General features: G+C 48.9%; 1 protein-coding gene across 6 annotated transcripts in view; it reads left to right on the top strand.

The window, feature by feature from the left end:
- LOC123754109 (protein trapped in endoderm-1) overlaps positions 1–7,715 on the top strand; it is a 115,157-nt gene extending 107,442 nt beyond the window's left edge. For all 6 annotated transcript variants that reach the window (XM_069308294.1, XM_069308291.1, XM_069308283.1 and 3 more), the window contains 3 exons: positions 2,829–3,099; positions 3,579–3,758; positions 6,292–7,715. In XM_069308294.1, coding sequence (XP_069164395.1) covers positions 2,829–3,099; positions 3,579–3,758; positions 6,292–6,558 — 718 coding nt within the window. In that variant the 3' untranslated portion in view covers positions 6,559–7,715. The remainder of the gene's footprint in view (positions 1–2,828; positions 3,100–3,578; positions 3,759–6,291) is intronic.
- Positions 7,716–23,868: the final 16,153 nt, after the last annotated feature.

The raw sequence follows: 23,868 nt of genomic DNA, 5'->3' as shown, positions 1-23,868 counted from the left end.
AGAGAGAGAGGAAGAGTGAGGCAAAACGAGAACGAGAGCAAGGGAGGGAGAACGAGAGCGAGTGAGGGCGAGGGAGAGTGAGACACTAGTGAGGGAGAGTGAGACAGAAAGATAGAGATAATCGTAGTCACAGCCTATCGTATGAGTTACCGAGTGACGCTGCCACCACCCTGAGTTATAACCACCCTGAGTTACCGGACAGGGGACCGGAGTGAGATTCGTAGGTCTTGCAGATGGAATAACCTAACAGGACAGGTGTAAGGGACAATTGAACGGTACAAGGATCCTGGCCTGACACTCGAATAATCCTGACCACTTGGGAACTATAGAGTACACAAGAATAAGGCGGGACACACCCAATACTAATACCTCAACACGGAAGACGAACGGGGGGAGGAGTATTGGATAATTAAGAACACTAGGTCACTGGGGCAAAGGGGACGGTAGGCCCAATATCACTAAGGCAAGGAACCATTAATACACATTGAATAACAATTAATATATGACTTTATTTAAAATACTTAAATAAGACACTCCCTAACTATATTCCCTACTAGAGGCCAAGGGTATTGAATGAGGTGCTTTAGTACAAGAGAGCCATACTTAAATAAGACACTCCCTAACTATATTCCCTACTAGAGGCCAAGGGTATTGAATGAGGTGCTTTAGTACAAGAGAGCCGTACTTACTCGTATGTTGTTCCACAGTTTTCCTGGGAAGATGATGTTCCTTCCCCGAGTCCACACACACACCTTCCTACTTGGCTGCGCCCACTCTACTGACTGTCCCATGATCTCCTGCTCCCCAGCTGAACATGAGGGTTTTACATTTGATGTTTAGGGGTTAATCCCTGAAGATTATCATGACGGCATCAACTCTGACCTCTTCGTGATTCGATGACCGTTGACCTGACTCTATGGCTAACTTGTACAGAGGTGTAACTTTTACATTGTCTGCCGCCGCCTGTCTGGCGCCCGTGGTTTGTTCATCCTCCACGTGGCCTGTTCATGCTGTTATGATGTTCATGTACTATGTACTGCTCTCTTGTTACAAAGCAAAATGCAGAAGTTGTATACACAAACTTTGCAAAGGCGTTCGACAAATGTGACCATGGAGTGTTAGCACACAAAATGGAGTCAGTGGGAATAACAGGTAAAGTAGTATGGTGGATACTCGATTTCCTGTAGAACAGAACACAGAGTAACAGTCAACCATATAAAATCAAATCCAAGCGCAGTTAAAAGCTCTGTACCTCAAGGTACTTACTGTCCTTGCACCACTGTTTTTCCTTGTTTTCCTATCAGATATAGACAAAAATACAAGTCACAGCTTCGTATCATCCTTTGCAGATGACACAAAAATCAACATGAAAATTACCTCTGCTGAAAACTACAAGCAGATATTTGTAAAGTTTTTGATTGGGCAGCAGAAAATAACATGATGTTTAATAGTGATAAATTCCAGGTACCCAGGTACGGCAGAAATGAGGACCTTAAACATACAGTAATACAGGGTACAAAACACAATCCAATCTGCCCATAGTAGGAAAACAGCATGTCAAGGATTTGGGAATAATGATGTCTGACGACCTAACGTTTAGGGAGCATAACCAAGCAAATATTGCGTCAGCCAGAAAAATGATAGGATGGATTACGAGAACTTTCAAATCCAGGGATCCCATCACAATGGTTGTACTCTTCAAGGCACTTGTGTTGTCCCGTCTTGAGTACTGCTCAGTACTCACTTCCCCCTTCAGAGCAGGAGAGATTGCTGAAATAGAGGGAATACAGAGAACATATACGGCACGCATAGATGCAATAAAGCACCTAAATTATTGGGATCGTCTTAAAGCTCTCCAAATGTACTCACTAGAAAGAAGACGAGAGAGATACCAAATAATACACACATGGAAAATACTGGAGGGACAGGTCCCAAATCTGCACAGTAAAATAACAACGTACTGGAGTGAACGACATGGAAGAAAATGCAGAATAGAACCAGTGAAGAGTAGAGGTGCCATAGGCACAATCAGAGAACACTGTATGAACATCAGAGGTCCGCGGTTGTTCAACATACTCCCAACGAGCATCAGAAATATAGCTGGAACAACCGTGGACATCTTCAAGAGGAAACTAGATAGTTTCCTCCAAGGAGTTCCGGACCAACCGGGCTGTGGTGGGTATGTGGACCTGTGGGCCGCTCCCAGCAACAGCCTGGTGGACCAAACTCTCACAAGTCAAGCCTGGCCTCGGGCTGGGTTTGGGGAGTAGAAGAACTCCCAGAACCCCATCAAGCAGGTATATGTGGGCCTGCGGGCCGCTCCAAGCAACAGCCTGGTGGACCAAACTCTCACAAATCAAGCCTGGCCTCGGGCCGGGCTTGGGCAGTAGAAGAACTCCCAGAACCCCATCAAGCAGGTATATGTGGGCCTGCGGGCCGCTCCAAGCAACAGCCTGGTGGACCAAACTCTCTCAAATCAAGCCTGGCCTCAGGCCGGGTTTGGGGAGTAGAACTCCCAGAACCCCATCAAGCAGGTATCAAGCAGGTATTTTTCCCTCTAGAAGATCTAGAAAGCGTGTGATTAATGTATCGGCTGTGTACTATTGTAGACCAATGATGATAATAAACAGCCTCTCATCTATTATATTGTAATATCCAATATTTAAAATTATTTTAGGTGTTAGCAAAAGAGTTTTGGAGTGTCCATTGTACAGTATCTTTCACACCGATTCTTCACTTCTTCCCAATAAACATATTTCTTTATTTCTCCCATGTACTCACAAATCTTCCACTACTCCAGCACACTAACCACCCACTACTGCCAACAGGTACATACTGATCGCTCACCACGGCCTCTACGATCGTGTCTACCGTCACCACTACATCTACCTCATGATCGCTGTAGTGTGGCTCTTCTCGTTTGGAATGATGATGCCTCCCCTGTTGGGGGTGTGGGGCCGCCTGGGCCTCGATCCCCCCTCCTTCTCCTGCACTATCCTCAAGAAGGATGGCTCCTCACCTAAGAAGTTCCTCTTCCTCTTTGGCTTCCTCCTGCCCATGATAGCCATCGTCGTCTGCTACTCCGCCATATACTACAAGGTGCGTGCAAGATTCCTTACTCAGTACAGTATTGTATCTCACTAATATGCTGCCAACACCAAACTCATATTCGAGTGTGGATTCTATTTTGATCAACATTAAGTCATTCATATATAACTATTTCAGTCTCGTTACCGAGACCCACTTCGTCACAACGCTAGTCTCTAGGAGGAGACACAACACTCAAGGCTGTGTGTTGTGGTGCTAAAGTATGGATCAGTGTGGTGCTAAAGTATGGATCAGTGTGGTGCTAAAGTATAGATCAGTGTGGTATTATAGCATGGATAAGTGTGGTAGCAAAATATGGATCAGTGTGGTGCTAAAGTATGGATCAGTGTGGTGGCAGAGAATGGTATCTTAACTTTTGACTTGTATAAATAAATACTGTACTGTACTTGAAATTTTAACTATACAAATTACGACTGTACTGAACAACAATTTGAGCAAACGGTTATTGAGTGCTTGGTGTGATGTTGCAGGTACGGGAGTCCCGACGCAACCTGGTGGCCCACACCAACAAGGGCGGCTCCCCCTCCACCTTCAACGTGCACATCGCCCGCAAGGAGGACCTCCGCCTCACCAAGATGATGCTCACTATCTTCCTCTGCTTCCTGGTCTCCTTCCTCCCTCTCATGATTGTCAATGTTGCCGACGATGACGTTAGTATTTTATCTCGCAATTATCATATACCACATTAAATCCCTTAATTAAAGTAAACAAATTCACAAGGGCAGTGATAAGGGTTCAAACCTACGTCCGGGATCATCCCTGACACGCCTTAAGTGTTTGGGCATATTATTTGATTAGTTTATAAAACTGTTATCTTGTTTAGATAGTTAATTAACATACAGTATATTTTATTTTTATATTTCATTGGGAAATTAAATTCAGTTAATTTATGCAATTAAAAACTACATGTTAAAATGAACCTGTGAATATGGTAATTATCAGCCATAACACTGTCTAAATTTCTGGTCATTGTGGGTTAAATAAGTCAAGAGGTATATATCCAGAATCCAATATCCAATATCCAGAACTGACAACAGTGATAAGTAATGCTTTTAGAAATGTCAGCCTTACATCCTAGTGTTGTGCAGCGACATGCTGGAAATGTCAGCCTTACATCCTAGTGTTGTACAGCGACACGCTGGAAATGTCAGCCTTACAACCTAGTGTTGTACAGCGACACGCTGGAAATGTCAGCCTTACATCCTAGTGTTGTACACACTGGAAATTAGACAGCTGACCAAGTGTAAAAAGTTTTACCTTAAACTATAGCACAAAGTTGTAAGGCAAGTTCATTATTCCTTGCCTCTCTCATCATTGTCACTTGCCATACTGACACTTCCCCACACCAAAAAGACACTTCCTACATAAACTGCCACTTTCACTGCTGGTCTCTAAACCCACGACATATTCCACACCTGCTGCAACTTTCTACTCTATTCATTTGTTACTCATTTGTTTGCAGCAAATACATAATACTTATACATGTTTGCAGCAAATACATAATACTTATACATGTTTGCAGCAAATACATAATACTTATACATGTTTGCAGCAACAGTCAGCAATGACAGGCAATGCAGGCCAAACCACTGCAGGCTGGCAGCACCTGCCTCTAGTACTGCCAAACTCCCTGCCAGTATCAGATCCATAAAAGGATTTAAGTCAATAATACTGCATTTCTAGAATAATTTATTTATTTATATACAAGAAGTACAATACATTGAGTTTGTGAGAGTAGATTTACTTGATTTACTACCAAATTAAATGTAGTAGGTCTTTTCTATCTTATTTTATCTGGCGAGGGTCTCGGGAGTTCTTCTACTCCCCGAGCCCTGCCTGAGGTCAGGCCCGACTTGTGAGAGTTTGGTCCACCAGGCTGTTGCTTGGAGCGGCCCGCAGGCCCACATACCCACCACAGCTCGGTTGGTCCAGCACTTCTTGCAAGAACTTATCTAATTTGTTCTTGAAGAAGAACCTATGTTTAGTGAGAGTTTGTTGGTTGACATCCATCAGTGGACTTTTCTTAATTTGTTATTTACAATATTCTTTAGTGTGTGCAAGTTGGGGTCTGAATAGATGAAAATATGAATCATGTATTCAGAATACACACACGTGATTTAACAAGTGATATGTGACTATGCCCCACAAGTTACTTATGGTGTTTATGTGACTATGCCCCACAAGTTACTTATGGTGTTTATGTGACTATGCCCCACAAGTTACTTATGGTGTTCCATGTTGCCAATGTTGGCAACTGTCGACAATATTTTCAATAAGTAATAGTAATGTCTTCTCACTTCTCACAGACATAATAATAGGATAAAAATGCACACACTTGTGTATGTGTGAAATTTATGTAAGGAATTTTACACTAAATCTTTTGCACTCTCCTGAGTGCTTAGTCAAGGACTGAGTGTGTTTAGGAGACTTACATCTCAACGTCTAGACATTGAGGTTAGTCATTGAGTCTTCCTAGACCATTCTCAAGTCGATTGTGAGAAATCAATCAATTGTCACAATCGACTTGAGAATGATCCAGGGCGGACCGAAACGTCGTCGTCCCTTCACTTTCTAGTGTGTGGTCTGGTCAACACACTTCAGCCACGTTAACGCAGGTGATGAGTCACAATAGTCATTGAGATTTAAGTCTCATCCCAACCACACACTCAGACCTTGACAAAGCACTCTGAAGAGTGCAAAGTGCAAGAGACTTTGTGTAAATTCTTTACATAAATTTCACGAATACACAAGTGTGTATTATACGGGTCGTGTGTGTGTGTGTGCGTATTTTATATTACAGTATATTAAGCCTTAAACATAGAAATAACTGTCTATTTCAGCCTTATTATTGAGCCTCTCTTCAGCACAATAATGTATATACAGTATATGTATAAAGTACACATATGTATATGGGTGGATTAAATATTGATTGTTTTCAAAGCACAATGTTTGGATCATTGTTTGGCAAGTTTTGATTTATCCAGAAATTAACTTTTTTAATAAGCTTCTTATATATTGTAAATATCACTGTTGAGAAAACCTTTGGAGCTGGATGGCAGCATCGAACCGACATCTTGGTTCCATCCCACTGTCCTGGTCCGAAGATTTTCTCAGATATATAACATTATTGTGGCATCATTGTGTGTCGTTGCTGATATAAACTATGTGCTTATTTTTCTCCAGGTGCTCGTGCCATCCCTGCATGTGTTGGCATCCGTGCTAGCCTGGGCCTCGGCTGTAGTCAATCCCTTCGTCTATGCTGTCACGAACCGGCAGTATCGCTCGGCCTATCGCAAGTTATTTTGTTGCCTTCGGAGTAAGCCAGGCAGAGCTTCCAACTCGCACTCGAAGAGCAACTCCTCACGGACCTTTGTCACCGAGTTCCAATACCACGCCTCCACTGGTCAGGTCACCAGTCCGGTTCTTGCTAACTCCACACCAGACGCTTGAGCTAAGGTCGCAATCCTTAAGCTCAAACTCCTCCTCCTTCATCCATCCTAACCCTGGGTTACCTATCCTCACCTACCCTACCACCCATGCTTGTCCTGAGTCAATTCTCCTCAAATCTTTCACCACTCAAACTACCCACGAGTCACCTCTCCTCACCTCAACTCTCCCTGAGTCAGTGTCTCCCACCATACCAGCCACCCCACAGTCACAAGGTGCATCCTCATCCAGTATATTCTTTATGCCAGATAACACGTCACTTCCCTCTTCCACAGTCACCAAACGAAAACAGAAAGCTAGATCACCTTCTCCCTCCTCCACCTCCTCAACAGATTCCTCCTCCTCCTCCACGATATTCCCCCAAATCCTTCCCCCCGAGCACAGGCTGTCAGCCTCACTCTACATAACATTTGCAAAGATTGAAATCACACCAAGAAATTCATCTTTTCTAGACCCGCACCCTTCAGGAGAGTCCAGGTCCCCAACCCCACCCTCTCCGTCCTGACTAAACACCCCTTAGGTAAGTCCAGGTCCCCAACCCACACCCCTCAGGTGTGTTCACGTTCCTTCCCTACCCATAGCACGCCTTCCACTTTGACCAGCCCTCCATCCCCAGCCCCTCCTAATGAAGTGATTATAATTTACCATTGGCTTGCTGCAGTAACATGTTAAACCTCTCCTATACTGGAGACTAACAGATAATTCCAGGTTGTTATAGAACCTGTACAAATAAATATGCTGTACGATAAACAATATAGGTCGTTGGTGAAGGTTTAGGAGAGCTGATACACATAGGGACCCCAGAGCTGTCCAAGTGCTGGTGTGTGAGGACCCCAGACTGGTGGTGGTGTGAGGACCCCCTGAGTGGTAGGTGTGTGAGGACCCCAGACTGGTGGTGGTGTGAGGACCCCCTGAGTGGTAGGTGTGTGAGGACCCCAGACTGGTGGTGGTGTGAGGACCCCCTGAGTGGTAGGTGTGTGAGGACCCCAGACTGGTGGTGGTGTGAGGACCCCCTGAGTGGTAGGCGTGTGAGGACCCCAGACTGGTGGTGGTGTGAGGACCCCCTGAGTGGTAGGTGTGTGAGGACCCCAGACTGGTGGTGGTGTGAGGACCCCCTGAGTGGTAGGCGTGTGAGGACCCCAGACTGGTGGTGGTGTGAGGACCCCCTGAGTGGTAGGTGTGTGAGGACCCCAGACTGGTGGTGGTGTGAGGACCCCCTGAGTGGTAGGTGTGTGAGGACCCCAGACTGGTGGTGGTGTGAGGACCCCCTGAGTGGTAGGTGTGTGAGGACCCCAGACTGGTGGTGGTGTGAGGACCCCCTGAGTGGTAGGTGTGTGAGGACCCCAGACTGGTGGTGGTGTGAGGACCCCCTGAGTGGTAGGCGTGTGAGGACCCCAGACTGGTGGTGGTGTGAGGACCCCCTGAGTGGTAGGTGTGTGAGGACCCCAGACTGGTGGTGGTGTGAGGACCCCCTGAGTGGTAGGTGTGTGAGGACCCCAGACTGGTGGTGGTGTGAGGACCCCCTGAGTGGTAGGCGTGTGAGGACCCCAGACTGGTGGTGGTGTGAGGACCCCCTGAGTGGTAGGTGTGTGAGGACCCCAGACTGGTGGTGGTGTGAGGACCCCCTGAGTGGTAGGTGTGTGAGGACCCCCTGAGTGGTAGGTGTGTGAGGACCCCAGACTGGTGGTGGTGTGAGGACCCCCTGAGTGGTAGGTGTGTGAGGACCCCCTGAGTGGTAGGTGTGTGAGGACCCCAGACTGGTGGTGGTGTGAGGACCCCCTGAGTGGTAGGTGTGTGAGGACCCCCTGAGTGGTAGGTGTGTGAGGACCCCAGACTGGTGGTGGTGTGAGGACCCCCTGAGTGGTAGGTGTGTGAGGACCCCCTGAGTGGTAGGTGTGTGAGGACCCCAGACTGGTGGTGGTGTGAGGACCCCCTGAGTGGTAGGTGTGTGAGGACCCCAGACTGGTGGTGGTGTGAGGACCCCAGACTGGTGGTGGTGTGAGGACCCCCTGAGTGGTAGGTGTGTGAGGACCCCCTGAGTGGTAGGTGTGTGAGGACCCCAGACTGGTGGTGGTGTGAGGACCCCCTGAGTGGTAGGTGTGTGAGGACCCCCTGAGTGGTAGGTGTGTGAGGACCCCCTGAGTGGTAGGTGTGTGAGGACCCCCTGAGTGGTAGGTGTGTGAGGACCCCCTGAGTGGTAGGTGTGTGAGGACCCCCTGAGTGGTAGGTGTGTGAGGACCCCAGACTGGTGGACTGTAGATGTTAGTCAAAGTTTTCTGCTGACTATCTTGTCTCCCCTTTTACCTCAGCAAAACACTGCACCAGCTGACCGCTGAAGGGATTTTGTTGGTCTAAAGTACAGCAGTTGTCCCTCACCAGTCAGCCCACACCACCCGTCCCTCACCAGTCAGCCCACACCACCCGTCCCTCACCAGGCAGCCCACACCACCCATCCCTCCCTGGCAGCCCACACCACCCGTCCCTCACCAGGCAGCCCACACCACCCATCCCTCACCAGGCAGCCCACACCACCCATCCCTCACCAGGCAGCCCACACCACCCATCCCTCATCAGGCAGCCCACACCACCCGTCCCTCACCAGGCAGCCCACACCACCCGTCCCTCACCAGGCAGCCCACACCACCCGTCCCTCACCTGGCAGCCCACACCACCCGTCCCTCACCTGGCAGCCAACACCACCCATCCCTCACCAGGCAGCCCACACCACCCGTCCCTCACCAGGCAGCCCACACCACCCGTCCCTCACCAGGCAGCCCACACCACCCGTCCCTCACCTGGCAGCCAACACCACCCATCCCTCACCAGGCAGCCCACACCACCCATCCCTCACCAGGCAGCCCACACCACCCGTCCCTCACCAGGCAGCCCACACCACCTGTCCCTCACCAGGCAGCCCACACCACCCGTCCCTCACCAGGCAGCCCACACCACCCGTCCCTCACCAGGCAGCCCACACCACCCGTCCCTCACCTGGCAGCCAACACCACCCATCCCTCACCAGGCAGCCCACACCACCCGTCCCTCACCAGGCAGCCCACACCACCCGTCCCTCACCAGGCAGCCCACACCACCCGTCCCTCACCAGGCAGCCCACACCACCTGTCCCTCACCAGGCAGCCCACACCACCCGTCCCTCACCTGGCAGCCCACACCACCCGTCCCTCACCAGGCAGCCCACACCACCCGTCCCTCACCAGGCAGCCCACACCACCCGTCCCTCACCAGGCAGCCCACACCACCCGTCCCTCACCTGGCAGCCCACACCACCCGTCCCTCACCTGGCAGCCCACACCACCCGTCCCTCACCAGGCAGCCCACACCACCCGTCCCTCACCAGGCAGCCCACACCACCCGTCCCTCACCAGGCAGCCCACACCACCCATCCCTCACCAGGCAGCCCACACCACCCGTCCCTCACCAGGCAGCCCACACCACCCGTCCCTCACCAGGCAGCCCACACCACCCGTCCCTCACCCAGCAGCCCACACCACCCGTCCCTCACCTGGCAGCCCACACCACCCGTCCCTCACCAGGCAGCCCACACCACCCGTCCCTCACCAGGCAGCCCACACCACCCGTCCCTCACCAGGCAGCCCACACCACCCATCCCTCACCAGGCAGCCCACACCACCCATCCCTCACCCAGCAGCCCACACCACCCGTCCCTCACCAGGCAGCCCACACCACCCGTCCCTCACCAGGCAGCCCACACCACCCGTCCCTCACCAGGCAGCCCACACCACCCGTCCCTCACCAGGCAGCCCACACCACCCGTCCCTCACCAGGCAGCCCACACCACCCGTCCCTCACCAGGCAGCCCACACCACTCGTCCCTCACCAGGCAGCCCACACCACCCATCCCTCACCCAGCAGCCCACACCACCTGTCCCTCACCAGGCAGCCCACACCACCCATCCCTCACCCAGCAGCCCACACCACCCGTCCCTCACCAGGCAGCCCACACCACCCGTCCCTCACCAGGCAGCCCACACCACCCGTCCCTCACCCAGCAGCCCACACCACCCGTCCCTCACCTGGCAGCCCACACCACCCGTCCCTCACCAGGCAGCCCACACCACCCGTCCCTCACCAGGCAGCCCACACCACCCGTCCCTCACCAGGCAGCCCACACCACCCATCCCTCACCCAGCAGCCCACACCACCCGTCCCTCACCAGGCAGCCCACACCACCCGTCCCTCACCAGGCAGCCCACACCACCCGTCCCTCACCAGGCAGCCCACACCACCCATCCCTCACCCAGCAGCCCACACCACCTGTCCCTCACCAGGCAGCCCACACCACCCATCCCTCACCCAGCAGCCCACACCACCTGTCCCTCACCTGGCAGCCCACATTACCCGTCCCTCACCAGGCAGCCCACACCACCCGTCCCTCACCTGGCAGCCCACACCACCCGTCCCTCACCAGGCAGCCCACACCACCCGTCCCTCACCAGGCAGCCCACACCACCCGTCCCTCACCCGGCAGCCCACACCACCCGTCCCTCACCCAGCAGCCCACACCACCTGTCCCTCACCTGGCAGCCCACACTACCCGTCCCTCACCAGGCAGCCCACACCACCCGTCCCTCACCAGGCAGCCCACACCACCCGTCCCTCACCAGGCAGCCCACACCACCCGTCCCTCACCCGGCAGCCCACACCACCTGTCCCTCACCTGGCAGCCCACACTACCCGTCCCTCACCAGGCAGCCCACACCACCCATCCCTCACCCAGCAGCCCACACCACCTGTCCCTCACCCAGCAGCCCACACCACCTGTCCCTCACCAGGCAGCCCACACCACCCATCCCTCACCCAGCAGCCCACACCACCTGTCCCTCACCAGGCAGCCCACACCACCCGTCCCTCACCTGGCAGCCCACACCACCCGTCCCTCACCAGGCAGCCCACACCACCCGTCCCTCACCAGGCAGCCCACACCACCCGTCCCTCACCAGGCAGCCCACACCACCCGTCCCTCACTCACATCTCATTACTCAACTAGGTGAATTTCTATATTTTCACGAGTGATTGTGCAAGTCGGAGAAAATAATATTTATAAAAAAATTGAGACGATTCAAATATTATGTAATAATTACACATTGCCAGATATTCATCTTAAAATGTTAATCATATACACAGTAACAGTACCAATAATCAGAAAAAAGTGTTCAGTCTGAATAAGAGAAGTGCTCCATGTTGGGGGTAATGAGAAGTGCTCCATAATGGGTGTATGAGAAGTGCTCCATAATGGGTGTATGAGAAGTGCTCCATAATGGGTGTATGAGAAGTGCTCCATAATGGGTGTATGAGAACTCTGACGGGTGTATGAGAAGTGCTCCACGACGGGTGTATGAGAAGTGCTCCATAATGGGTGTATGAGAACTCTGACGGGTGTATGAGAAGTGCTCCACGACAGGTGTATGAGAAGTGCTCCACGACGGGTGTATGAGAAGTGCTCCATAATGGGTGTATGAGAACTACGACGGGAGTTCAAGATTTTGTACAAAGTCAGAAAGACAAGACGGAATCTCAACATATTTATAATTTTGCCAACATCGGCTAAGAAAACATGTGTGTATGGCAGCTACTGTTAGTGTTATAATTTGCTGTAGATAGACATTACTTTGTAACTTGTAGAATATATTATTAGTACACAATTGTGAGTGAAGTATTACATTTCTCAAACTGGTTGATCTGTCTCATAATGTTAAGATTTTAATATACTGTAATGATATATATATGTCCCTTATTGCCACTTTTAGCTCCTTTAAAAGTGAATCGTATCTAAAGCATCTTGTAAATTTGTATTTTTCTATATAGAAAAAATTCCAGCGTTCATCTAGCAAATGTACAAAGGCGCCGGGTGCGTGTTAGTCTTAAGTTCACAGTATTGTGGAGACATTAAGTGATGCAGTATATTTTGAAATGAAACGACAACAACGGTCTTCCATTAATTAATCAGGGTAGCTGCAATATATACTTTGTGGGGTCCACTGTGTTGGTCAGTGTAGCATAGTACACTGTGTTGGTCAGTGTAGCATAGTACACTGTAAGACCACCGTGTTGGTGTGTGTAGCATAGTACACTGTAAGACCACCGTGTTGGTGTGTGTAGCACAGTACACTGTAAGACCACCGTGTTGGTGTGTGTAGCATGGTACACTGTAAGACCACCGTGTTGGTCAGTGTAGCATGGTACACTGTAACACCACAGTGTTGGTCAGTGTCACACAGTTCTCTAGTCTTGACCCTCCATAAAGCAAGACAAAGTTATCCCTCAAATAACACAAGAATGCAACCCTTCTTAGTCTGAAGTTTATAAAGCTTAGTCTTAAGTTTATAAAGAAAATTATTTACAGTAATATTTTTACAGTTAGTCTAGATTTAAGCAAATATTATATTTATTTTTAGGTAGTTATGCTTAATTAATGTTGAGACAAAAGCAAGACAACTCTGTTAGTGAATAAGGAGGCTGTAGATACATGAAGATGGTAAATCCAACAATGCATGCCTTTGGCTGGCCCACTTCAGAGGGTGGCTGACCTGTTATTCCTTTTGAAATTTTGCTTGTCAGTGGGAAGAAGTGTAGTACAAACACCTGTAGATTTTTCTTCTTTTTTAACAAGTCTATACATATTTGCAAGCGAACGGCCAGTAGCTAGCTATCGTATGTTTGCGAGATGAAAACTTGCACTTTTCTGGCCTTAGTCTATAGGTCATCAGCATTCCTAGGATGAACGTGCCTTATTCTGAAGACCGCTGGCTCAGCGGGGGAAGTCAACACCACTAGGCATACGAAAGGAGCTCAACATGCCTCCATAAGGTGGTGACCAGATCTGAAGCATCATACCGTGATGACGGAGGAACTAGTTAAAGGTTCACGGAAGCCATCAAGTTGACTACCTTGTGTCTGATCAGTCTGAATTCAGAGTGCCAATAATACATGTGTAAAAACTAGTTTTTTAAGCTTTAATGTAGGCCAGTATGTACTGAATTAATTATATGCTGCTAATTGAACAAGATAATTGTTTGATAATTAGTGAACTTGTTCTAATATTATTCCTTGTCACAATGTTGGTATGGATGGCCTTGATGGGCAGTGTTGGTAGTGCAAGGAAACTAGTCTAGGCTGCTCACCCTCTAGCTGACGACTGCTTCTCTGGCACAAGGGGGACATGCGCTCCCAATGGTGACATGGGACTTTTGGCTCCTTTCAGGCACCTGGTCACTGTGACAATACAAAAGTTCTGGTTCATTGAGAATTGTTCGTGGTGATGATACATCAATCCAGGCTTTTGTGAGATATACGTACAGCTACACGTGACGCTGGCACGCTGTTTTAGCATACACAGTACTTGTCTACACTGTTCAGACATGACTGGAGTTCTACCACACCTCTCGGTTTTACGGTGAAACTCCCAAGAACAGATGTTGCCAAACCTGCATGCCAGTGAGCAGAATATGATAGTGTAATGTTTAAGAGCACCATAAGGTCATGCCAGTGAGCAGAATATGATAGTGTAATGTTTAAGAGCACCATAAGGTCATGCCAGTGAGCAGAATATGATAGTGTAATGTTTAAGAGCACCATAAGGTCATGCCAGTGAGCAGAATATGATAGTGTAATGTTTAAGAGCACCATAAGGTGATGTAAATATACTTAATAAAATTAGAACTTTCATTTATATATTTGGATATTGTGTTTCACTTGACCCTCTCACCACAAGCAACAACAGAGTCATGTATTGATCGCTGGTCAACACTGATCAACAACTAGCCGTGATCACAACCTCAACTCTGCAACCCCCCCCCCCCCACTGCCACAATTTCAACTCTGCAACCCCCCCCCCCCACTGCCACAATTTCAACTCTACAACCCCCCCCCCCCATTGCCACAATACATGTCTCCTGGTACACAAAAGTTTACAACGTGTGCGCTGTATAAGAATAAAACTCGACCGCATACATCAAGTAGTCAGCTCTCAGCTGGTTGTATAATATGGGAAACAAAAAGGTATAACAAATTCCTATATTATTCACCCCCCATACCCCCATACCCCATGTTGAGTGGCAGTGTACCTCACACCCATCCTGTGAATGGTAGCGGCAAGGCACACTTCCTCTCACTTATAGCCTCTTATCACTTAGCAATATGTAGGTATCTGGGAGGTAGACAACTGTTGTGGGTTGCATCTTTGACAACACGAGTACTGTACTTGACTTATGAGGCCCTCAACAAGACAGGTGTCCTGTCCCCCAAGTCTGGGGTACTATAAGGACACTAAACGGTTATAAGACTGGTCCTCACCATTATAATCTGACTAATGCCTCAACCTGTTTAGTGTGGCAATAGTGACAATTATTTGATCGAAATGTATATTTTATATTCATTGAATGTCTCGCCCTCAGGAGTTCAAGTTACTTCAAGCTCCTCATGTATAAAACTCACAGGGAAGGATAAGTACACAACTGACATAACCTTTATATCATATGATGCAGCCCATCCTCCTGCGTTGGTAGTACTGTTCCAGTACTTATAGTAATGACAAGGACCAGAGTACATTTACCAATATTCAACGCAATTAGAAAGTAGAAATCGGACATATTGAATTCGGACAGATTGTTAAAGATTTTCTATTTATGTTGCAGAGACAAACTGAAGTAACCTAACCTTCCTGTGCCTAATACACACTCTCCGAGGCCTAATATAGTACTGCTATGTTAGAGTTGGGATTTTTTTTTTTTTTGCTTATTTTTTTGCCGACACTATAAAGTGAATAGTACAAAACTCTACTACGGTATCTGAGTAGTACATCAATGTTTGTACAGTACTGTACTATGGTGTTATATAAAGTACTATCTAAACAAGAGGATGCCTTGTATGATAACTATAAAATTGTCAAGGTGTAATTAGTATTGGTAAAAGTAGAATCTACAAAAAAATATTATATTAACAACAGTTAATCTGGGCTAACAACCATACTAACCAGGCATGACAGAGCGGATCTCATCGGAACCTTTAAAATACTAAACAATTTGGAGAATGTTGATCCGGACAATTTCTTCAAAAAAGTCAGATGTGCCACGAACGAGGAGCAACGGGTTCAAGCTCGACAAGCCACAATGTAGGACAGAAAACAGAGATGCTTCCTCACCCATTGGGCAACCCGTTCTCGCACTTTCTTACACTCAATATTGACTTATTAAATAAGTGCATATGTGGCATACTAATTTATTGTGAATATTTTAGTTTACCTTGAAAAGCTTCATAGAAAACACCGACCTTTACCTAACCTTCTTAATATGTTAAGATAAGCATCTTATTGCTTTGTAATAACAGTTATTACTTAATCTATACCTATATTAGGTTAAGTAATAATTGTAATTACGAAGCAATAAGATGCTTATCTTAACATACTAAGAAGGTTAGGTAAGGTCGGTGTTTTCTATGAAGCTTTTCAAGGTAAACTAAAATATTCACAATAAATTAGTATGCCACATATGCACGTATTTAATAAGTCAATATTGACTAAACGAAAGTGCGAGAACGGGTTGCAACGGGTTATAAACCCGTGGAACTGCCTACCTGCCAAAGCCGTAAGTGCCAAAACTGCTAAGTTTTAAAATACAGCTGGAAAAATCATCAGAGCATATGGGGGAAGACCTTTAACAAGCTGCCGGCTTTCTGTCCTCTTCGAGGTCACTAATATTTGTGGCCCTCAGGTAAACTCAGGTAAACTCAGTAATCTACTAAGAGTTCCTAGCTGTGTAAGGTTGTGTAATAGAGAACAACTTGACTTATGTGCAGCTTACGTGAAGTTATGTCTGGTCTGGAGGCGAGGACGTTGAGATAATCAAATACATCACAAAGGAATAGTGTAGCTTAGGCTATTTATACCATCCTGAAGGTCAGGACCCGAGTTCATGAAGCAGTTACACAAGCACTTACGAACCCCCAGGGGCCAGATTCACGAAGCAGTTACGCAAGCATTTGCGAACGTGTACATCTTTCCTCAATCTTTGACGGCTTTGGTTACATTTATTAAACAGTTTACAAGCATGAAAACTTGCCAATCAACTGTTGTTATTGTTATAAACAGCCTCCTGGTGCTTCGGAGCTCATTGACTGTTTAATAATTGTAAACAAAGCCGCCAAAGATTGAGAAAAGATTTACAGGTTCGTAAGTGCTTGCGTAACTGCTTCGTGAATCCCGGTCCGTCTAATTACCACAAGCTTCACAAAGCTTCCTGGCAGTACGTTAGTAATGAATAAATATGATATATTTACTTATTATAATGTTGGTGCTGAATGTACATCAAGAAAAAACATAATTTTAATCTGAAAAAGTATCTTTTTATAAAGAAATTAGACGAAAATAAAGAGCTGGTGACGCCAAATCAAGTCGACGATCCAAGCGTCGGTTAGGTTAGGTTAGGTTAAGTTAGGCGGTAATTAGACGGACCCAGTACAGATAGTTCTTCCTTATCTCCCCAAGACCCAAAATCTACACCTAGTAAAATCACAATCAAATACAAAGTACATAAAATAGGAGGGCATCTAGGAGGCAATGTCCTGAAGGGGCGCTACATGGGCTATACAACTCAGTTTCCGTTCTCGCACTTGGTTATAGTCAATATCTTGCTTATGAATAAGTGCATATGTGACATATTAATTTAACAACAAACCACCGAACCCAACGTTAAGCTCCACAAGTTACCTTATTCAGCGAGGTGGCCGCACTACCCCCGTGCCTCCTGGTGATGTGCCTGGTGCTGGTCTTGGTGGTGGTGGTGTGTTGCACAGAGATGCTCTCTCTTGGTGGTGTGTTACACAGAGATGCTCTCACTTGGTGGTGTGTTACACAGAGATGCTCTCTCTTGGTGGTGTGTTACACAGAGATGCACTCACTTGGTGGTGTGTTGCACAGAGATGCTCTCACTTGGTGGTGTGTTACACAGAGATGCACTCACTTGGTGGTGTGTTACACAGAGATGCACTCACTTGGTGGTGTGTTACACAGAGATGCACTCACTTGGTGGTGTGTTGCACAGAGATGCTCTCACTTGGTGGTGTGTTACACAGAGATGCACTCACTTGGTGGTGTGTTACACAGAGATGCTCTCTCTTGGTGGTGTGTTACACAGAGATGCTCTCACTTGGTGGTGTGTTGCACAGAGATGCACTCACTTGGTGGTGTGTTACACAGAGATGCACTCACTTGGTGGTGTGTTGCACAGAGATGCACTCACTTGGTGGTGTGTTACACAGAGATGCACTCACTTGGTGGTGTGTTGCACAGAGATGCACTCACTTGGTGGTGTGTTACACAGAGATGCACTCACTTGGTGGTGTGTTACACAGAGATGCTCTCACTTGGTGGTGTGTTACACAGAGATGCTCTCACTTGGTGGTGTGTTGCACAGAGATGCTCTCTCTTGGTGGTGTGTTACACAGAGATGCACTCACTTGGTGGTGTGTTGCACAGAGATGCACTCACTTGGTGGTGTGTTACACAGAGATGCACTCACTTGGTGGTGTGTTACACAGAGATGCTCTCACTTGGTGGTGTGTTACACAGAGATGCTCTCACTTGGTGGTGTGTTACACAGAGATGCACTCACTTGGTGGTGTGTTACACAGAGATGCTCTCTCTTGGTGGTGTGTTACACAGAGATGCACTCACTTGGTGGTGTGTTGCACAGAGATGCACTCACTTGGTGGTGTGTTACACAGAGATGCACTCACTTGGTGGTGTGTTACACAGAGATGCTCTCACTTGGTGGTGTGTTACACAGAGATGCTCTCACTTGGTGGTGTGTTGCACAGAGATGCTCTCACTTGGTGGTGTGTTGCACAGAGATGCTCTCACTTGGTGGTGTGTTACACAGAGATGCTCTCACTTGGTGGTGTGTTACACAGAGATGCTCTCACTTGGTGGTGTGTTGCACAGAGATGCTCTCACTTGGTGGTGTGTTACACAGAGATGCTCTCACTTGGTGGTGTGTTGCACAGAGATGCTCTCACTTGGTGGTGTGTTGCACAGAGATGCTCTCACTTGGTGGTGTGTTACACAGAGATGCTCTCACTTGGTGGTGTGTTACACAGAGATGCTCTCACTTGGTGGTGTGTTACACAGAGATGCTCTCACTTGGTGGTGTGTTGCACAGAGATGCTCTCACTTGGTGGTGTGTTGCACAGAGATGCTCTCTCTTGGTGGTGTGTTGCACAGAGATGCTCTCTCTTGGTGGTGTGTTGCACAGAGATGCTCTCACTTGGTGGTGTGTTACACAGAGATGCTCTCACTTGGTGGTGTGTTACACAGAGATGCTCTCACTTGGTGGTGTGTTGCACAGAGATGCTCTCACTTGGTGGTGTGTTGCACAGAGATGCTCTCTCTTGGTGGTGTGTTGCACAGAGATGCTCTCTCTTGGTGGTGTGTTACACAGAGATGCTCTCACTTGGTGGTGTGTTGCACAGAGATGCTCTCACTTGGTGGTGTGTTGCACAGAGATGCTCTCACTTGGTGGTGTGTTGCACAGAGATGCTCTCTCTTGGTGGTGTGTTGCACAGAGATGCTCTCACTTGGTGGTGTGTTGCACAGAGATGCTCTCTCTTGGTGGTGTGTTGCACAGAGATGCTCTCTCTTGGTGGTGTGTTGCACAGAGATGCTCTCACTTGGTGGTGTGTTACACAGAGATGCTCTCACTTGGTGGTGTGTTACACAGAGATGCTCTCACTTGGTGGTGTGTTGCACAGAGATGCTCTCACTTGGTGGTGTGTTGCACAGAGATGCTCTCTCTTGGTGGTGTGTTGCACAGAGATGCTCTCTCTTGGTGGTGTGTTGCACAGAGATGCTCTCACTTGGTGGTGTGTTACACAGAGATGCTCTCACTTGGTGGTGTGTTGCACAGAGATGCTCTCACTTGGTGGTGTGTTGCACAGAGATGCTCTCACTTGGTGGTGTGTTGCACAGAGATGCTCTCTCTTGGTGGTGTGTTGCACAGAGATGCTCTCACTTGGTGGTGTGTTGCACAGAGATGCTCTCTCTTGGTGGTGTGTTGCACAGAGATGCTCTCTCTTGGTGGTGTGTTGCACAGAGATGCTCTCACTTGGTGGTGTGTTACACAGAGATGCTCTCACTTGGTGGTGTGTTACACAGAGATGCTCTCACTTGGTGGTGTGTTGCACAGAGATGCTCTCACTTGGTGGTGTGTTGCACAGAGATGCTCTCTCTTGGTGGTGTGTTGCACAGAGATGCTCTCTCTTAGTGGTGTGTTGCACAGAGATGCTCTCACTTGGTGGTGTGTTGCACAGAGATGCTCTCACTTGGTGGTGTGTTGCACAGAGATGCTCTCTCTTGGTGGTGTGTTGCACAGAGATGCTCTCACTTGGTGGTGTGTTGCACAGAGATGCTCTCACTTGGTGGTGTGTTGCACAGAGATGCTCTCTCTTGGTGGTGTGTTGCCAAAGACACACCAATACTGTCAGGACACTCCCCCCCAACACTGGACCATGTTAGGACACTACCCCCCAACACTGGACCATGTTAGGACACTACCCACCAACACTGGACCATGTTAGGACACTACCCACCAACACTGGACCATGTTAGGACACTACCCACCAACACTGGACCATGTTAGGACACTACCCACCAACACTGGACCATGTTAGGACACTACCCACCAACACTGGACCATGTTAGGACACTACCCACCAACACTGGACCATGTTAGGACACTACCCACCAACACTGGACCATGTTAGGACACTACCCACCAACACTGGACCATGTTAGGACACTACCCACCAACACTGGACCATGTTAGGACACTACCCACCAACACTGGACCATGTTAGGACACTACCCACCAACACTGGACCATGTCAGGACACTACCCACCAACACTGGACCATGTCAGGACACTACCCCCCAACACTGGACCATGTTAGGACACTACCCACCAACACTGGACCATGTCAGGACACTACCCACCAACACTGGACCATGTTAGGACACTACCCACCAACACTGGACCATGTCAGGACACTACCCACCAACACTGGACCATGTTAGGACACTACCCACCAACACTGGACCATGTCAGGACACTACCCACCAACACTGGACCATGTTAGGACACTACCCACCAACACTGGACCATGTCAGGACACTACCCACCAACACTGGACCATGTCAGGACACTACCCACCAACACTGGACCATGTTAGGAGAAAGTGACGTGTCCCGTTTTCTGTTTTAGCTCCTCTGGCTTAAGTTGTTTCACTAGGAAACTAACCTTAAATTAACTGTTTTTATGACGTTTTGAAACCTTAGGAGATGTTGCCGTCCTCCTGACCTGCCAGGAGATGTTGCCGTCCTCCTGACCTGCCAGGAGATGTTGCCGTCCTCCTGACCTGCCAGGAGATGTTGCCGTCCTCCTGACCTGCCAGGAGATGTTGCCGTCCTCCTGACCTGCCAGGAGATGTTGCCGTCCTCCTGACCTGCCAGGAGATGTTGCCGTCCTCCTGACCTGCCAGGAGATGTTGCCGTCCTCCTGACCTGCCAGGAGATGTTGCCGTCCTCCTGACCTGCCAGGAGATGTTGCCGTCCTCCTGACCTGCCAGGAGATGTTGCCGTCCTCCTGACCTGCCAGGAGATGTTGCCGTCCTCCTGACCTGCCAGGAGATGTTGCCGTCCTCCTGACCTGCCAGGAGATGTTGCCGTCCTCCTGACCTGCCAGGAGACACAAAACTTACTGTTTTGGGCACATTTCATTTGTAAATTAAATTTTCATTTTGTATTACGGCAATTTGCGGCCGTAGCGCATATGAGGGAAGAGTGACGTGGGTAATGACATATGAGGGAAGAGTGACGTGGGTAATGACATATGAGGGAAGAGTGACGTGGGTAATGACATATGAGGGAAGAGTGACGTGGGTAATGACATATGAGGGAAGAGTGACGTGGGTAATGACATATGAGGGAAGAGTGACGTGGGTAATGACATATGAGGGAAGAGTGACGTGGGTAATGACATATGAGGGAAGAGTGACGTGGGTAATGACATATGAGGGAAGAGTGACGTGGGTAATGACATATGAGGGAAGAGTGACGTGGGTAATGACATATGAGGGAAGAGTGACGTGGGTAATGACATATGAGGGAAGAGTGACGTGGGTAATGACATATGAGGGAAGAGTGACGTGGGTAATGACATATGAGGGAAGAGTGACGTGGGTAATGACATATGAGGGAAGAGTGACGTGGGTAATGACATATGAGGGAAGAGTGACGTGGGTAATGACATATGAGGGAAGAGTGACGTGGGTAATGACATATGAGGGAAGAGTGACGTGGGTAATGACATATGAGGGAAGAGTGACGTGGGTAATGACATATGAGGGAAGAGTGACGTGGGTAATGACATATGAGGGAAGAGTGACGTGGGTAATGACATATGAGGGAAGAGTGACGTGGGTAATGACATATGAGGGAAGAGTGACGTGGGTAATGACATATGAGGGAAGAGTGACGTGGGTAATGACATATGAGGGAAGAGTGACGTGGGTAATGACATATGAGGGAAGAGTGACGTGGGTAATGACATATGAGGGAAGAGTGACGTGGGTAATGACATATGAGGGAAGAGTGACGTGGGTAATGACATATGAGGGAAGAGTGACGTGGGTAATGACATATGAGGGAAGAGTGACGTGGGTAATGACATATGAGGGAAGAGTGACGTGGGTAATGACATATGAGGGAAGAGTGACGTGGGTAATGACATATGAGGGAAGAGTGACGTGGGTAATGACATATGAGGGAAGAGTGACGTGGGTAATGACATATGAGGGAAGAGTGACGTGGGTAATGACATATGAGGGAAGAGTGACGTAGGTAATGACAGCCAAAGAAATATCAAATCTTTCTAACTAAACAAATTTATTAATAAAAGACAATTATCATGTCTTCAGTAGCGCAAAAACCCAACCACATTTACCTGGAATGAGCCACAACTGTCTCAAGAGTTTGCCAGACCTCTGAGGCCCGAGGGTAACAAGGTGAGCCAGACCTGTCACCTCACCCTAGACCAGACCGGATCCGGCCAAGACAGCAGTAACAAGGTGAGCCAGACCTGTCACCTCACCCTAGACCAGACCGGATCCGGCCAAGACAGCAGTAACAAGGTGAGCCAGACCTGTCACCTCACCCTAGACCAGACCGGATCCGGCCAAGACAGCAGTAACAAGGTGAGCCAGACCTGTCACCTCACCCTAGACCAGACCGGATCCGGCCAAGACAGCAGTAACAAGGTGAGCCAGACCTGTCACCTCACCCTAGACCAGACCGGATCCGGCCAAGACAGCAGTAACAAGGTGAGCCAGACCTGTCACCTCACCCTAGACCAGACCGGATCCGGCCAAGACAGCAGTAACAAGGTGAGCCAGACCTGTCACCTCACCCTAGACCAGACCGGATCCGGCCAAGACAGCAGTAACAAGGTGAGCCAGACCTGTCACCTCACCCTAGACCAGACCGGATCCGGCCAAGACAGCAGTAACAAGGTGAGCCAGACCTGTCACCTCACCCTAGACCAGACCGGATCCGGCCAAGACAGCAGTAACAAGGTGAGCCAGACCTGTCACCTCACCCTAGACCAGACCGGATCCGGCCAAGACAGCAGTAACAAGGTGAGCCAGACCTGTCACCTCACCCTAGACCAGACCGGATCCGGCCAAGACAGCAGTAACAAGGTGAGCCAGACCTGTCACCTCACCCTAGACCAGACCGGATCCGGCCAAGACAGCAGTAACAAGGTGAGCCAGACCTGTCACCTCACCCTAGACCAGACGGGATCCGGCCAAGACAGCAGTAACAAGGTGAGCCAGACCTGTCACCTCACCCTAGACCAGACGGGATCCGGCCAAGACAGCAGTAACAAGGTGAGCCAGACCTGTCACCTCACCCTAGACCAGACGGGATCCGGTCAAGACAGCAGTAACAAGGTGAGCCAGACCTGTCACCTCACCCTAGACCAGACCGGATCCGGCCAAGACAGCAGTAACAAGGTGAGCCAGACCTGTCACCTCACCCTAGACCAGACGGGATCCGGCCAAGACAGCAGTAACAAGGTGAGCCAGACCTGTCACCTCACCCTAGACCAGACGGGATCCGGCCAAGACAGCAGTAACAAGGTGAGCCAGACCTGTCACCTCACCCTAGACCAGACGGGATCCGGTCAAGACAGCAGTAACAAGGTGAGCCAGACCTGTCACCTCACC

The sequence above is a fragment of the Procambarus clarkii genome, chromosome 6 (genome assembly GCF_040958095.1).
Source record: "Procambarus clarkii isolate CNS0578487 chromosome 6, FALCON_Pclarkii_2.0, whole genome shotgun sequence".
In the NCBI taxonomy this organism is placed as follows: Eukaryota; Metazoa; Arthropoda; class Malacostraca; order Decapoda; family Cambaridae; genus Procambarus; species Procambarus clarkii.
This window is presented reverse-complemented; position numbering and strand designations above follow the sequence as displayed.